At 36.8% G+C, this 17,452-nt stretch overlaps 1 protein-coding gene across 2 annotated transcripts; it reads left to right on the top strand.

Annotated features, from left to right (window-relative positions):
* Positions 1-1,020: 1,020 nt before the first annotated feature.
* LOC121388754 (cytochrome b-245 light chain-like) lies at positions 1,021-15,970 on the top strand. Of its 2 annotated transcripts, none has more exons than XM_041520246.1 (6): positions 1,021-1,079; positions 7,019-7,088; positions 8,627-8,701; positions 9,138-9,221; positions 9,836-9,917; positions 14,112-15,970. In XM_041520246.1, exons 1-6 carry the CDS (start codon positions 1,022-1,024, stop codon positions 14,247-14,249), a joined length of 507 nt encoding a protein of 168 aa, XP_041376180.1. In that variant the 5' UTR covers position 1,021; the 3' UTR covers positions 14,250-15,970. The 2 variants fall into 2 exon arrangements, with proteins under 2 accessions (XP_041376180.1, XP_041376181.1); XM_041520247.1 differs by lacking the exon at positions 1,021-1,079 and adding an exon at positions 3,432-3,463.
* Positions 15,971-17,452: the final 1,482 nt, after the last annotated feature.

The raw sequence follows: 17,452 nt of genomic DNA, 5'->3' as shown, positions 1-17,452 counted from the left end.
AACTATTACACGTATATACTCATTGTCATCATTATTATTACTATGTGTCTGATCTTACCATCTTATATTCTAATTATGTATGTTGTCCAATGTATACCATGCCATGTTTATATGATTCATATATAAATAAATGATTTGATTTGATTTGTAACACCAATGGCAGTGAATAAACCTAGTTTTATATTTTAACAACACATTCATGACATTTAAAGAAAACTATTCACAACTGTTCATATGTCAGCACTTATTATATTAAACGTATTCAGTGTTATGTCTTCTGTTATATATTTTAACAGTGCATGTTATGTATAGTGTTGATCTAGGGACAGGTAACACATGACATTTTACACTAATCTCGAATAAAATATTATTAATAAGGTATCGTTAAAGACAACAAATTTAGTTTTCTATAGATAAATAAAAAAGAAGTTGTACATGGACATAAAAGTGACACTTTCTGTAGAATGACCCATTTACTACTAATATAACTGCCAACTTTTAGGTTTGTTGGTTGTGAACTGTACGTCGATCATGTAGCAATGCCCATGCAGGGACCAATTTCACAAACATTGTAAGCCTAGTTTTGCACGTAAACGTAAATTTACGACTAAATCAAAATTCAGTGTACAAAATAATAGTTTATAAAGTCAAAGAAAAAAGAAGAAAAAAAATCAGTTGCAGGTGCTGTTTGCATCTTATATAATATGTAATGTAATGTTATTTTGTAAAAAAAAAAAACCAAAACACCAACATTACACATTTTTGTTATGGTTATGGTTATGGCATTTTTGTTATGGTACGATATGACTTTTTCAGTTATGGTACCAAATGATTTTTTTGGAATTGTACGCTATGGCTTTTTTTGCAAATGGTACAAAATGAGCAGGGTAGGAAACGACTAATCAGGTACGAAATGACTATGGTACTAATTGACTAGCAATCATTTGGACCAGTCAAAACATATTTTATAAAGACGTCTTTATTTTTGTGTTTCATTAAAGAAGAGTTCTACCCGGAAATAATGGGCAAGATTGAATGGTCAATGTGGGCAAATGAACAAGCATTAGTTAGTGCTGCAGGTTTGTTATAATATACATCATATAAGACATTGATTTTGTTAACTAAGAGATGCCGAAAAATTGCCACTTGCTTCAATTAGCGTTGGAATTAGGTAGCCAAAAGTTCAAACCAAATTGTTATGGTCGACGACAGTCACTGTTCTAAGGTCGACGACAGTCACTTTTCGCACCCTTGTTTTGGCTTCGTACACAGTAAATAAAACAAATCCAACGGTAATTTTTTTATATGATATATTTGACAAAAGGTACTTTTTATTTCTTTCATCTGTTGAAACTTAAAATTAATGTTTTGTCCAGAATTATGAAAAATAACAAAATACCAACCTGTCCGCTTGTTATAGAAATTTGACAGGGGTCAAGGTTAGCAGACCAGTTTTTATTTTAATCTTTAATGTGGTGATGCATTGTAATAATATGGCTAATTTTGAATTTGAATGATGTCACTTTGAATCGCCTTACAATAACCATACACTGGGTACATGACGTTTCTGTTTTAAGAATGCTGGAAAAATTCCAATGCAAACTTGCTATTGAAAATGTTTTGTTTGAACATTACTAATGCATATGAATGTGTTTGAAGAAAATCTTGTGATTAAAAAATTGTATCTTTTACGAAATATGGATTTCAAGTGAAATTGCGGTAAGATATGCTATATTTATTTTGTACGAACCCAAAACAAGGGCGCGAAAAGTGACTGTCGTCGACCTTAAATATAAAAGTCCAAACCAACTTGTTAACAACTACAATAAATTACTCTTCTACGTTGAATTACCATTATATTTCCTCCAGATTTTGTCCAGACACAAGTTGTGAAAAACCCATTGCAGTGACACCGATTCCACATATGAGACTAACGATGTTGCCAGTATCGACTTAGCTGAGATAGCATAGGGCAAAATACATGCAGTTTTCTGCCATCTGCCATTTTGTTTTTTTTATGGAATACTCTTCAAGAGGGGTGAAAGCCTCCAAAGTATGTGACATAATTAATATAAAACAATGATCTCTAGTAGTATCATTATTTTTTTTTTAATAATAATAAAATTGTTATGACATTGTTAGATTAAGTCATATCCTTTCACCACTCTTGGAGACTATTCCATAAAAAGTCATCATGGCAGCCGGCACAAAATTACATGCTTTTTGTCCTATGCAATCTCAGCAAAGTTGATATAGGTGACATGGTTATCATCTAGTATGTGGAATCTGTGTCATTGTAATGGTTGTTTCAAGATTTCTATCTGAACAAAATGTGGGTAAAATCTAACGAAAAATAAAGGTAGGAGAGCAATTTTTCGTAATTGTTAACATTTTGGTTCGGACTTTAGTTCATCACGGTAAACATCTACGGTACGTTTTTTAACATTTTGACATTTATTGGACCTCCGATGTTTACAAGTTTAATGGCCGAAACAAGCGGAATCGATAAAATCATGGAATTAATTATTTCATGGCACAATAAGAGATGTATATATACAGACATTTTGTCCAAATAGTAATCTTGCATAAGACCACAACCTGTCACACATTGTAAAAGGGCCTGCAGATGGATAAAATTAATATTTATTAAAAAAAATAAACATATTTATCGGTCAATCGTGTTGTGGTCTTTATGAAACTAGTTGAACACCCCGATCTTACCGTAGTACAGAATGATTTTAAAGTGATACTTCAGATGTTAAAAAAGTGCTTAATAAAACGGTTATGTTGTATAAATTATACAGATATTAGTAACAATATAAGACTATAAAAATGAGTCTTGGTTGGGGTTTTTATATGAAGATACTCTTTAAAACTCTGAAATTCTTAACTTATAGTGAATACTAGTAATTAGCATAACAGTGTGTTTAAAAGTGTGGGAAATACAGATAATCGAAAGGCATATGAATCCGGTGTTTAGAACGTTGCCATGCGTGTCTGCTGAAATTGTCTGCCAGCATAATTGGCTGCTAGAATCCGCTTGGTAAAAAAAAAAACACACAATAAATTTTTTCCTTTAATTCAAAGTGAAGATCATTTCAAAGTAAGTATTTCTTGGTCTCCATGAGCTTGAAATAGATCACAATACACGATTAGGGTGGGAAAATGTGATGGTAGTCATTATTTTGACTGCAATTCCGTTCCGAGCAAAATTCCTCGGAACAGTTCAGATCTGCGACAGGCTTAATGCCTTGGGTGGATTAACCTCACAATATGCTTGCACTCGAGGTTAATCTTGATGAACTATCATTAACTTTAACTCTATTTATGATAGTATTTATAATGTTCTTTTTACATGACAGTGCCGAAGGAAAGTCCTACTATCCAGAATTATGAAAAATAAAAAAATACCGACCTGTAAACAGCGTTGTCTGCTTGTTATAGAAATTTGACAGGAGTAAAGGTTAGTAGACCAGCTTTTATTTTAATGTGGCGAAGCATTGTAATCATATAGCTAATTATGAATTTGAATGACGTCAGTATTCCAATAATGTCACTTTGCATCTCCTTACAATAACTATAAACTTGGTAAATTATGTTGCCGTTTTAAGAATGTTGGATAAATTCCAGTGCAAAATTGCTATTGAAAATGTTTTGTTTGAACATTACTAATGCACCTGAATGTGTTTGAAGAAAATTCTGTGATTAAAAAATTGTACCTTTTACGGATTTCAAGTGATTATGATAAGATATGCTACATTTATTGTGTACGAAGTTAAAACAAGGGTGCGAAAAGTGACTGTCATCGACCTTAACAACTGTGATAAATTACTCTTCTACTTTTAATTACTGTTTAATTTTCTCCACTTTTTGTTCAAACATAAATCGTGAAAAAAACATTGCAATGACAGATTCCACATACGAGACTGTAACAAATTCACTGATATTGACTTAACTGAGATTGCATAGGGCAAAATACATGCAATTTTTCACCGTCTGCCATTTTGTTTTTTTGTGGAATACTCTTCAAGCCTCCTAAGTATGCAGCATAATTAATCTGACATCATGATGAGTGTGTCATACCTTAGCGCATGTCATGATGTTGTTAGATTACGTCATATCGATCCACCCCTCTTGAAGAGTATTCCATAAATAAGCAAAATGGCAGACGGCAGAAAACTGCATGTATTTTGCCCAGTGACCAGTCATAACGTCCCTGTGTCAAATCGTCCCCACGTCAAATCGTCCCCGCATACGAAGGACCATAATGTCCCCATGTCATATCATTATTTATTACCCCAGCAGGGAAAATAAAAATAATAATTTCACGCATTGGTTTAACGTACACTACTATTGGATGATTTGACGTCAACAAACCAATCACCTTGTCGGTACTAAATATGACGTCATCACGATTTGGCAAAGTACACACATTGACGTCACGTAGTTTAAAGCATTTGCGTTTACGTCTTTCTGGATTCAGTGTTAAAGTTGTAATAAAATGGTAGTTTAATGCAATTCATTATAGATTTTTTTTTTACTGAATATATAGAACTTTGGGTTTTACAAATTATCTGTAAACTGTGAATAAAATACAAAGTTGAAGCAATACCCAGAACAGTAAAGTAGTTTACATCATTTCTATATTCATGGATGTGTAGCCGATGTAGGTGATATCGAAAATAAAGGCTTTAAAAAAAAAAAAAAGCTGGGGTAATAAATAGAATAACAAACTTGGTACCAGTTATTATCAAATTTATGTCCCGAGTGAAGTAATTTTTACTTGTCACTCACTAAATCTTGTGACAAGTGAAAATTATTTCACTCGGGACATAAATTTGATAATAACTGGTATCTCGTTTATTATCCTCTGTATATTAAAGGCATATTGTCACAGACCACTGACCTATTTAATGGTCTAACAAAGTATTACCTAAACAACAATAATTTGATTTGTCCCTAAATGTACGGTACTTTATTCAACCATCTTCATAACCACCAAACTATATTTATTAGTGATATTTTGTAAAAAATAATTATGGCAGTGGTCCATAATTTGAAAACTAAAATTGCCGAGAGGGTTGACATGGATTTCACTCCATCGTGGTTCAGTTACGGTGATTCAGTAGCTAGATTTGGTTTCCAACAATTAATGTAATTTTTAGTTATCCATTTTTAGAGAAATAAGGTCCTTAAATCCATGACAGTATGCCTTTAAGTAATGCCCTATGTGCTTTCTAGGATGTTAATTTGACTAAATTAAAGTTCAAATGTTACAGTACATTTCATCTTCGCATACGAAGGACAGACCATAACATCATTATGGCTCTGTGTGCTTTCTAAACAATTTTAGATAGTCAGTTTGACTGAATAGGCATATTACGATGGCAAAAATCCGCAAAATATTAAAATAGGACTGGATTGGACAAATTATTAAAGTGCTTACATCACCAGATGTGTTCAAACACACCTGTCTTGGGCACAAACTGACAGCTAGAGTTTCTGTCCCTAATGGCATTCAGGGATTGAATAGGGTTGAAATGACATTGAATTTGATTCCACTTCTCTCAAATAATTATTGTGTATGCGTTGTGTAGTCAGTGTAATGTGTGACCGGGGACATTTTGGAAGGAACCGGGGACGTTTTCACACTGGGATAATACGACCCGGGGACGATATGACTGGTAACCTTTTGCCATATGCATTCTCAGCGAAATTAAAATCTATGACATTGTTAGAGTCTCGTATGTGGAATTTTTGTCACTGTAATGGGGGTTTTCACAATTTGTGTCTGGACAAAATTTGTGGAAAATCTAACAGTAATTAAAGTTAGTTGTTAACAATTTGGTTCGGACTTTAATCTAAATATCTGGCATAGGGAAGGTTTATTTCCTCAGAAAATCTTACACCATACATAACGTTAAAGAGACGGTCATTAGTTTGCAGGCTTTGTAAGATATTTCTTCCAAAAGGAGCCTCTTAAACTAAAGTTACATATTCAGTATATTTTCTTGTTTAGAATGTCATTGTCTGTATAAACCAAAGTGTTTGTTGTTGTCCTACTGTTTGAAGAAGCACAAACCAGACTTTTCCTTCCAATAATTTTGTTTGTTCAAAAATATATATATTAAAACATAAAATGACAAATAACTGCTACTCATATATTCTAAAAAAGAAAATGTATTTAGTAATTTTAGTTGTCAAAACCATCTTGCAATGGTTGCTAACTCAGGACAGTGCCTTTAACATTTGTATATTAGGAAGGAATGGCTGTACTATGTTACTTGAAAGTGAAGTGGGATGGGGACTGCTCTATAGTCCAAAGGTTCAATGGTCTGAAGGTTCAATAGTCCGGGGTTAGGTCTATAAATCTTCGTACTACTGAACCTAGGGTTAGAGTTAGGGTTGAACCTTCAGACCATTGAACCTTCAGATCATTGAAGCTTCGGACTATTGAGCTGTAACCAGTGGGATTGAGGCAAGTTGACCACTTGTAAAAAGTTGGCCAAGCATTGAGGCAAATTACTTGCTTCCTCAATACATTTATTATGGGTATCACTTGAACAATATAGACATGGGGAAGATCAATTTATTCTAATACTGGTAGCCTATAGGGTTGAGGATTATCTTTTGAATACAAAATGCTATAAAGTAGAAATTTCCTTTTCCAGGCAAAATTTGTTAGAACAAAATTGTGTTCAATATAATGAATGTAATTAAAGAAAACCCCTCATTTTGACCCTATACAATAATCAATTTCAAATCAGTTCAATGGTTTTGATCAAACAGCTTTTGAATTGTTATTATTGGACAACAAATAAACCCCAGATTTAATGTGTTAGAGAAAGTGGCTCCATTACATAATTTATTTGGTAGAAGTTCACATCAAACAATAATAAGTAAATAGGTAATACAGTATATGATAAATTACCAGTTTTAGAAATAAGCACAAGAATAAAATGCAGATTGATTTAAAACACACAGAAATACCAATACGTTGTCCTTTTTTTTTTTGTAGCTACTCTTCTTGGAGGAATAGTTGCTGTGGCTGCCATGTTCGACCGCTGGCAGTTTGGTGTTTATGGAATGTATCCTGAAGAACGTTTTTATATATAATTACAGGCTTTCTGCCAAAAATTAATGTTGAGGGTATATACGGTTTCGGACCTGGTGCATGTTCAACCCCAGCTGTTTCGGTCCCTGTCTGTTTTGGCGCAGTTCACGTCTTGATTTGCATTTGCTTCAATGGAAATATTTAATCAATGTGTGTTTTGCTGTTTTATTAGTCCCCTTCCGGTCCGACCGGAGGGGGCTATAGGTTTGAAAGTTTGTATATAGTTTCATCATGTACTATTACAGATTAAGTTTTATTTTTATGACGATTTACCCATTTTTGACGGAGTTGTGGCCCTTGAACATAGGCGATGTGAAAATTAGTTTTTTCAGATTTTTGCAATGCCTGGATATATCCAGATGAAATTTTGTATATAGCTTTATCATTTGTATATAGCTTTACAGATCAAATTGAAGTTTCATGGTGATTTACCCACTTTTCAGAGTTTAGTAGATACGAAAAATTGTCGGGCTCTGTAGGGGACATGTATTGCTTGCTTGTTTTATATATCGTTACTTTATCAATTGATTTCCCAGTTGAGGCATGGGATTTTTAATCCAAATACTGACTCCAAACCCTGAGTGAATGCTCTGCAAGGCTATGGGTAAACCACTTGCACCAACCAGTGATCCATAACTGGTTCAACAAAGGCCATGGTTTGTGCTATCCTGCCTGTGGGAAGCGCAAAACAAGAGTTATCATATGGTCCACCAGTGTTTCTGCCAGAAAGAAATATTTGGGTATGGTGCTATGGAATTGAAAGCAACCACAGTCAACAGGGGTTATGGAGGGCCTCCCCCAGAAAGAAAATGGGTTACGTTTAAGGTTAGGTGTAAGAAAATCGTACAGTAATGACAAGATTAATTAATTTTGTCAAGAGGTTAACCCTCTGACAGAAACCCTATCATTATAAAATAAATACCAGTCACCTGTATTCACAAAGGACAGGTGGTAGCATAGTGGTAAAGTGCTATCTTGATGTTTAGGATCGATCCCCGTTGGTGGATCTATTGGGCTATTTCTCATTCTAACCAGGTATATCAAAGGCCATGATATGTGCTCTCATGTCTTATATTTAAAAGAAATCCCTTGCTACTAATAAACAAAATGTAGTGGGTTTCCTCTCTGAGACTATATGTCAAAATTACCAACTGTTTGACATCTAATAGCCAATGATTGATAAAATCAGTGTGCTCTAGTGATGTCATTAAACAAAACAAACTTTAACTTTATTTACAATATTGCCTTGGTGTCAGTTTTGTTTTATCTTATTTACTCTGTAGCATTTAAATGGATGTAGGTAATCAAATTAATAAAGTAAAGTTGATTTAACTGTTGGTTATTTTAACAGCATATGGTTATTCAACCTATTATGTCGATCAGTCACATAATAGATATTTGTACATCTGCATTTGAATACTAGTTTTCATTTGCATTGGTAATAATGTTTTATTTTAAATTAATATTAAATAATTGATAGTACATTTAGTTTATGTCCTTGACTCATAGCAGAGTGGCTGCATTGTTTGTGTTTATTATTGAATTTCCAAGAGGAAAACGACAGTCAGGAAAAACTATTGAAAGAAGGTAATGCAAACCTGTCAACATTGGACCCTGATATAAAAAGAGATTTGGCACAAAAAACTCCACAAAACCCCCCCAGAAGATTCATATTTATAAGAAAAACAATAAGAAAGGGAACAAAAAAAACACTTAAAGTTTAAACATTGATATATGTCCAAAACAAATACACTTACAACAATTTCAATAGAATGATTTAGGTTTCTAGCACTGGCCATGATTCATATGTTGATACATTAAATTGATTATGATTAATTATTAAATTATAAGTAATGCCTAATGCTAGTAATATGGTTTTAATAAAGTTAATAATGAATTGTTTTTTGTACTTTAAAAAAAAAAAACCTTTAACATTCTTAAATTAAATTTACGGTCTTCCATTTTGATATTTTGAAATTTGTGTACAATGTTGTCTGACTTACTTCTTTTATTTTTCTTTCAGATTTCAGAAAATATTTACTCATATAGTAAAGCTGGGAGGAATTGTAACAAGAAATTATTTTGTCCGATTTGTCTTGTATTTAATGTGAGTAATTGTCAGTTTGTCATTTTGTTGTTATTTGGGTGAAATTCTTTTATTCACTAATGAGGCTTATCTGAACATCAAATTAACACAGAAATATAAAAATACCTGACAAATTAGTTACCGGTATGTTGATATTACCAGTAGATAAGATATGTAATAAAATAAATCAAATTTACAATGTAATTACAAATTGAAAATATAACTGAATTCATTTCGTCTAAATTGGTGTATTCTGTAATCATTGAAGTTTGCAGTGGAAATGCTATATATTATTACCCATATGGTTAAAAATATCTTGGTACATATCAAAGTGATACTACAACACAAAGTGGGACGTCTCACAATGACGTCATCGGTTGGCACACTACAACCTTTCAAGAATGTCAACAAAACGAGTTGAGTGATATAAATTAAGATCAATTATGGGTAATAAATAGGATATTACGCTTGCTACCATTTAGTATCATGTTTATGTCCCTCGTAAAATAATTTTCATTGTCACTCGCTAAAGCTCGTGACAATTGAAAATCATTTCACTCGGGACATAAACATGATACGAAACGGAAGCTCATTTAATATGCTATAATTATCTTGGTTGTTTGTTTGTTTTGCAGTTTAACAGTCCCATGTTGTTTTATTCTGCCTACATTAATCGGAGGAGTGTGTTTTCTCATTACCGGAATTATATATTTTGTGGTAAGTTCACTTTATTTTTGTGCTAGATGTAGCCCATGCCTAGCACTGGAATGTTTAGATGGGGAGTGTGTGGTCTTACAGTGTATGTTCTGTATTGAAACCGTGGTGGCGAGATGTAACCCATGCCTAGCACTGGAATGTTTAGATGGGGAGTGGTGGTCTTACGGTGTATGTTCTGTATTGAAACCGTGGGGGCGGGATGTAACCCATGCCTAGCACCGGAATGTTTAGATGGGGAGTGGTGGTCTTACGGTGTATGTTCTGTATTGAAACCGTGGGGGCGGGATGTAACCCATGCCTAGCACCGGAATGTTTAGATGGGGAGTGGTGGTCTTACAGTGTATGTTCTGTATTGAAACTGTTTGGGCGGGATGTAACCCATGCCTAGCACCGGAATGTTTAGATGGGGAGTCTTACAGTGTATGTTCTGTATTGAAACTGTTTGGGCGGGATGTAACCCATGCCTAGCACTGGAATGTTTAGATGGGGAGTGGTGGTCTTACGGTGTATGTTCTGTATTGAAACCGTGGGGGCGGGATGTAACCCATGCCTAGCACCGGAATGTTTAGATGGGGAGTGGTGGTCTTACAGTGTATGTTCTGTATTGAAACCGTGGTGGCGAGATGTAACCCATGCCTAGCACCGGAATGTTTAGATGGGGAGTGGTGGTCTTACAGTGTATGTTCTGTATTGAAACTGTTTGGGCGGGATGTAACCCATGCCTAGCACTGGAATGTTTAGATGGGGAGTGGTGGTCTTACAGTGTATGTTCTGTATGGAAACCATGGTGGCGAGATGTAACCCATGCCTAGCACTGGAATGTTTAGATGGGGAGTGGTGGTCTTACGGTGTATGTTCTGTATTGAAACCGTGGGGGCGGGATGTAACCCATGCCTAGCACCGGAATGTTTAGATGGGGAGTGGTGGTCTTACAGTGTATGTTCTGTATTGAAACTGTTTGGGCGGGATGTAACCCATGCCTAGCACCGGAATGTTTAGATGGGGAGTGGTGGTCTTACAGTGTATGTTCTGTATTGAAACTGTTTGGGCGGGATGTAACCCATGCCTAGCACTGGAATGTTTAGATGGGGAGTGGTGGTCTTACGGTGTATGTTCTGTATTGAAACCGTGGGGGCGAGATGTAACCCATGCCTAGCACCGGAATGTTTAGATGGGGAGTGGTGGTCTTACAGTGTATGTTCTGTATTGAAACCGTGGGGGCGGGATGTAACCCATGCCTAGCACCGGAATGTTTAGATGGGGAGTGGTGGTCTTACAGTGTATGTTCTGTATTGAAACCGTGGGGGCGGGATGTAACCCATGCCTAGCACCGGAATGTTTAGATGGGGAGTGGTGGTCTTACAGTGTATGTTCTGTATTGAAACCGTGGTGGCGAGATGTAACCCATGCCTAGCACCGGAATGTTTAGATGGGGAGTGGTGGTCTTACAGTGTATGTTCTGTATTGAAACCGTGGTGGCGAGATGTAACCCATGCCTAGCACCGGAATGTTTAGATGGGGAGTGGTGGTCTTACAGTGTATGTTCTGTATTGAAACCGTGGTGGCGAGATGTAACCCATGCCTAGCACCGGAATGTTTAGATGGGGAGTGGTGGTCTTACAGTGTATGTTCTGTATTGAAACCGTGGTGGCGAGATGTAACCCATGCCTAGCACCGGAATGTTTAGATGGGGAGTGGTGGTCTTACAGTGTATGTTCTGTATTGAAACCGTGGTGGCGAGATGTAACCCATGCCTAGCACAGGAATGTTTAGATGGGGAGTGGTGGTCTTACAGTGTATGTTCTGTATTGAAACCGTGGTGGCGAGATGTAACCCATGCCTAGCACAGGAATGTTTAGATGGGGAGTGGTGGTCTTACAGTGTATGTTCTGTATTGAAACTGTTTGGGCGGGATGTAACCCATGCCTAGCACCGGAATGTTTAGATGGGGAGTGGTGGTCTTACAGTGTATGTTCTGTATTGAAACCGTGGTGGCGAGATGTAACCCATGCCTAGCACCGGAATGTTTAGATGGGGAGTGGTGGTCTTACAGTGTATGTTCTGTATTGAAACCGTGGTGGCGAGATGTAACCCATGCCTAGCACCGGAATGTTTAGATGGGGAGTTATGGTCTTACAGTGTATGTTCTGTATTGAAACCGTGGTGGCGAGATGTAACCCATGCCTAGCACCGGAATGTTTAGATGGGGAGTGGTGGTCTTACGGTGTATGTTCTGTATTGAAACCGTGGTGGCGAGATGTAACCCATGCCTAGCACCGGAATGTTTAGATGGGGAGTGGTGGTCTTACGGTGTATGTTCTGTATTGAAACCGTGTGGGCGGGATGTAACCCATGCCTAGCACCGGAATGTTTAGATGGGGAGTGGTGGTCTTACAGTGTATGTTCTGTATTGAAACCGTGGGGGCGGGATGTAACCCAGTGGTAAAGAGCTCGCTTGATGTGAGGTCAGTCTGGCATTGTTGCCCATCAGTGGCCCAATTGGCCTATTTCTTGTTCCAGCCAGTGCACCATGAGTGGTATGTGCTATCCTGTCTTTGGTATGTGCTATCCTGTCTGTGGGATGGTGCATATACAAGATCCCATTATACTAATGGAAAAAACCTGAGGCCGGCATCTGTGCCCAGGACAGGCGTGCATTACAACAGCTTGTTCTGAATGTGCACTTTAAACTTACTGACATGGCCTGACCTAATGGAAAAATGTAGCGGGTTTCCTCTCAGATTATAAGTCAGCATTACCAAATGTTTTACATCCAATAGCAAATGATTAATAATCAATGTGCTCTAGTGGTGTCGTTACCAAAACCGTGTTAATACCATTTGGCATTTTGTAACTCGTGTAAATGTGATACTGTATTGTCCTTCATTCTTAGACTTGGCCAAGTGTTGTAAAGACAGTAGGTCTGATTATCTGTCACAAGTCTGATAATTAACTCTAAAACTCACTGATTAATGTGTGCATCAGTGTATGAATATTTCTGTCTGTTGGAAGAAAGGAAGAAAATGTTTTATTTAATGACGCACTCAACACATTTAATTTACCGTTATATAGCATTGGACATACGGTTAATGACCACACAGATATTGAGATCTAACCTGTGCTATGCACCAGAAAGTTTAAATGGAGTTTAGTGGCCCTCATTCATTCATTTTCATTTCAACTTATTTCCATACTTATATCCAATTAAGGTTCAAGCACACAGTTATATGGCATCAGACATATGGTTAAGGACCAAACAGATATTGAAAGAGGAAATGCGCTGGTGCCACTTCATGGGCTACTCTTTTTGATTAGCAGCAAGGAATCTTTTATATGCACCATCCCACATACAGGATAGCACATACCACAGCCTTTGATATACTAGTCGTGGTGCACTGGCTGGTGCAAGAAATAGCCCAATGGGCCCACCGACGGGGATCGATCCCACACCGACCGCACATCAAGCGAGCGCTTTACCATTGGGCTACGTCCCGCCCCTCTGTCTATTGGTGCAAGATTACACAAAGAGATGTATACTAAAGAACATGAATGAATTACACCTCAGGACCCATGCTTATAAAACTCAATCTCTAATGACACCATACAGTTTGTATGACGTCATAAACGTTAAAGTCGCAGACTGTTAGAATCTTGCATCTAGACTCTAAATGTTTTATAAGCACATGCCAGATATTTATAATTGTATGCAATGACTGCCATAAAGAATATACAATGAAACGTGTCTGAATTAGATCATGCTGGGGACCTAATATTTATCTGATTTAGACAGAATCTCGTGTTTAGAGGGTCATCGTTTAGAATTTTGAAAATTCAAGACCATGAATCTTGGCCGTTTTTTGACAGGAGTCCTGTTTTTGGGGTCCGGTTCAGACATGTTTCTTACTGGCCTCGGTGGTGTTATGGTTAAGCCATCGGACATAAGGCTGGTAGGTACAGGGTTCGCAGCTCAGTACCGGCTCCCACCCAGAGTGAGTTTTAACGACTCAATGGATAGGTGTAAGACCACTACACCCTCTTCTCTCTCACAAACAACTAATCCACTGTCCTGGACAGACAGCCCAGATAGCTGAGGTGTGTGCCCAGGACAGCATGCTTGAACCTTAATTGGATATAAATGCAAAAATAAGTTGAAATGAAATGACAGGTTTCACTGTATTTTTTGTTTTGTTTCAGGCTGCTATTAAAGGTGAAGAATGGATTCCAGCTGGTTTGGATGAGCCATCCCACGAAGGACCAACAGTTATGCACCCGCCCCGACATCCTCCGCCGAGGAGAGCTAGCCCTAGTACCAGCAGACAAAACAGAGTCTGATGATGACCTGTCAGAAATTGTTGATCAACTCTAATGTCAACACTGACCCATCAGCAACTGAAAGTGACCTGTTAGTTGATAAACTCAAATGTCAACACTGACCCATCAGCAACTGAAAGTGACCTGTTAGTTGATAAATTCAAATACTGACCCATCAGCAACTGAAAGTGACATGTTACTTGATCAACTCAAATACTGACCTGTCAGCAACTGAAAGTGACCTGTTAGTTGATAAACTCAAATACTGACCTGTCAGCAATTGAAAGTGACCTGTTAGTTGATAAACTCAAATACTGACCTGTCAGCAACTGAAAGTGACCTGTTAGTTGATAAAGTCAAATACTGACCTGTCAGCAACTGAAAGTGACCTGTTAGTTGATAAACTCAAATGTCAACATTGACCCATCAGCATTTGAAAGTAACCTGTTGATGAGGTTATATATCAACATCAAAATTCTTCCTATATACAAAAGTACAAAGAATGTGTACTACAAGGCTGTGATTGACATTACATGTAGTCAGAAAGACATGAAATATTCTAGCTGATGATGCCCCTTTAACTGGGCTCACACTGGAACATTTCAATTTAGCCGGTTTTCAGAAATTTCTTGAAAATAATTAAAATGTGGTTAATTTGAGGAATATTTTATTAGCCAAAGTCTAAATTATGTAGCCATTTTTATAAAACTGAGCAGTTGGCTAATTTGGCAGTGTACAGGCTGAGTCCTGCTTTAACAGCTGTTCGTGGTTAGGTCAGGCCTCTGAAAATTGTGAGAGCAATAGTGTAGCTTGTGCGTCGCTTGTGTAAGTATAGTTTGCATAACCCATTTATCATTCGTGCATTCAATTTATGATATCCTTTACATGTTCATGATGGGTTACGTAAAAACGAAATGGGTTACCTGAAATTAGTTTTTGCGTCACCTATAAATGGTTTACGCAAATTTTCAGTTCTCAGAGGCCTGTGGGTACTCATCTGGCATGACAGGGAGGAACTGCCCGTGACATAGCAGTTAAGCCATCAGCTTTAAGGCTAGTTAGGTCAGGTGGGGTGGGGTGGGTTCGAGAAAGTTCCGTTTTTGTCTATCTGGAGAAGATCTTATATTACTGATTTAAAAAAAAAAAAAAAAAAAAATTCCTGCATCCTAGGTTGTTTTTTCAGGCTAGGTAGGTGCTGGATTCACTTCCTAGTATTGAGACTATCCAATCTTAGCTTGGGCACTGTACCAAATTCTCTAGTCACACTTCATGACCAACATTACCTTCTGTCACAGATAATTTTCAAAAACCAAAGTTCTATCTATTCTATTACAAATTTAACCAGCATTCTGAGAGTACGGCTAAAGCAATATACTGGGCCCAACAAATTTTCATATAATTATGTTCAAGGGCCATAACTGTGAAAAATTAGAAAATCACTATGAAAGTTAAACTTGATATGCAACAGTTGAAACTATATACAAAATTTCATCTCAATATTTTCAGGTATTGTAAACTCAAAGGTCAAGAAAACAATTGTTCATATCTCCTAAGTGTCAAGGGCCACGAAATGGGTAAATTGCCATGAAAGTCATACTTGATCTGGAAAGGAACATGATAAAGTTAAAAAGAAAATATCAGCTCAATATCTTGAGGGTATTGTTGAATTTTTCTTTTTTCATATCGCCTAAGTTCAAGGGCCATCACTGTGTCAAAAATGGGTAAATCGCCATGAAAATCAAACTTGATCTGTCACAGTATATGATAAAGTTATACATAAAATTTTCATCTCAATATTTCGAGACATTGTGAAAAAATCATCATGAAAATTATATTTGGGATGGACAGAGAGACGGACAGAAGGACAGAGATGAAACCTATAGTCCAGGGATGTGAGAGCTACGCGTAAATGCGCTTTTCCATTTCGTCTAAAAAAACACAAAAAAACATGATGTTCAATACTGTTGACCACACAAGGTTCATTTGCATGTTTTCACGGTTTCAAGTTTATGATGTGTGCCTTATATTATAAGATATAACCAGTTTAGATTTGTTAGCATTGAATGCAATTTTTGGCAGTTCCAGCCATTGCAAACAACAATTTTCCTTCAGGGGCCCTTGACCGGCCCCAAGACCCCGGCCGCAGTAAGCTTTTTTGTTCCAGCCCCTCTCACACGGCTGTATGGTTCCCTCTGGTAGGGGACTAACTATAAAGACAGAGGCATAAAGGCAAACTCTTTAAACTATGTCACATCATTGTGTATGGTTTTCAAATTGGGATCATGTTATATTTAATACCGACAAAGTCATTGGATTGTAAGTGCCAAATTATCCCAATAGTATTATTCGTTACACCAATGCATGATCAGTTTTCATATTTCCCTGAATGACATGTGCATGTTAATGATGTTACTATTGACCGTTTGTTTCTCTAGGCTCTGGAAGCTTTGTAGTAGAAATGAACATTCAATAATTGTATTCAGAGGGATTTTTGTCCATTTGTTCTTCCATGTTGGTGTTCCACAAGTGATGTATATGTGATACTTGCTGCTGCATTAATAAATTATGCATATATAAAATGGCCACAGTCTCTCAGCATTAGGTGATTTGATGTTTATTTTAAATGTTTTTATATTTTGGACTGATTTGGGGTTTTTTATTCTGTCTATAGATCTTTAGTTCTTGATTTGTATTGCTGGCATTTTGTTATTGAAATGTGATTTATGTGTTGCTGTACTGGCATTTTGGTACTGAAATATGGTTTATGTGAAATATGGTTTGTGTTGCAGGCATTTTGTTATTGAAATGTGATTTATGTGTTGCCGTATGGCATTTTGGTACTGAAATATGGTTTGTGTTGCAGGCATTTTGTTACTGAAATGTGATTTATGTGTTGCCGTACTGGCATTTTGGTACTGAAATATGGTTTGTGTTGCAGGCATTTTGTTACTGAAATGTGATTTATGTGTTGCCGTACTGGCATTTTGGTACTGAAATATGGTTTGTGTTGCAGGCATTTTGTTACTGAAATGTGATTTATGTGTTGCCGTACTGGCATTTTGGTACTGAAATATGGTTTGTGTTGCAGGCATTTTGTTACTGAAGTGTGATTTTTGTGTTGCCGTACTGGCATTTTGGTACTGAAATATGGTTTGTGTTGCAGGCATTTTGGTACTGAAATGTGATTTATGTGTTGCCGTACTGGCATTTTGGTACTGAAATAT

The sequence above is a fragment of the Gigantopelta aegis genome, chromosome 14, assembly GCF_016097555.1.
Source record: "Gigantopelta aegis isolate Gae_Host chromosome 14, Gae_host_genome, whole genome shotgun sequence".
NCBI lineage: Eukaryota > Metazoa > Mollusca > Gastropoda > Neomphalida > Peltospiridae > Gigantopelta > Gigantopelta aegis.
Note: the sequence above shows the minus strand (reverse complement) of the source record. Positions and strands in the feature narration are given on the sequence as shown.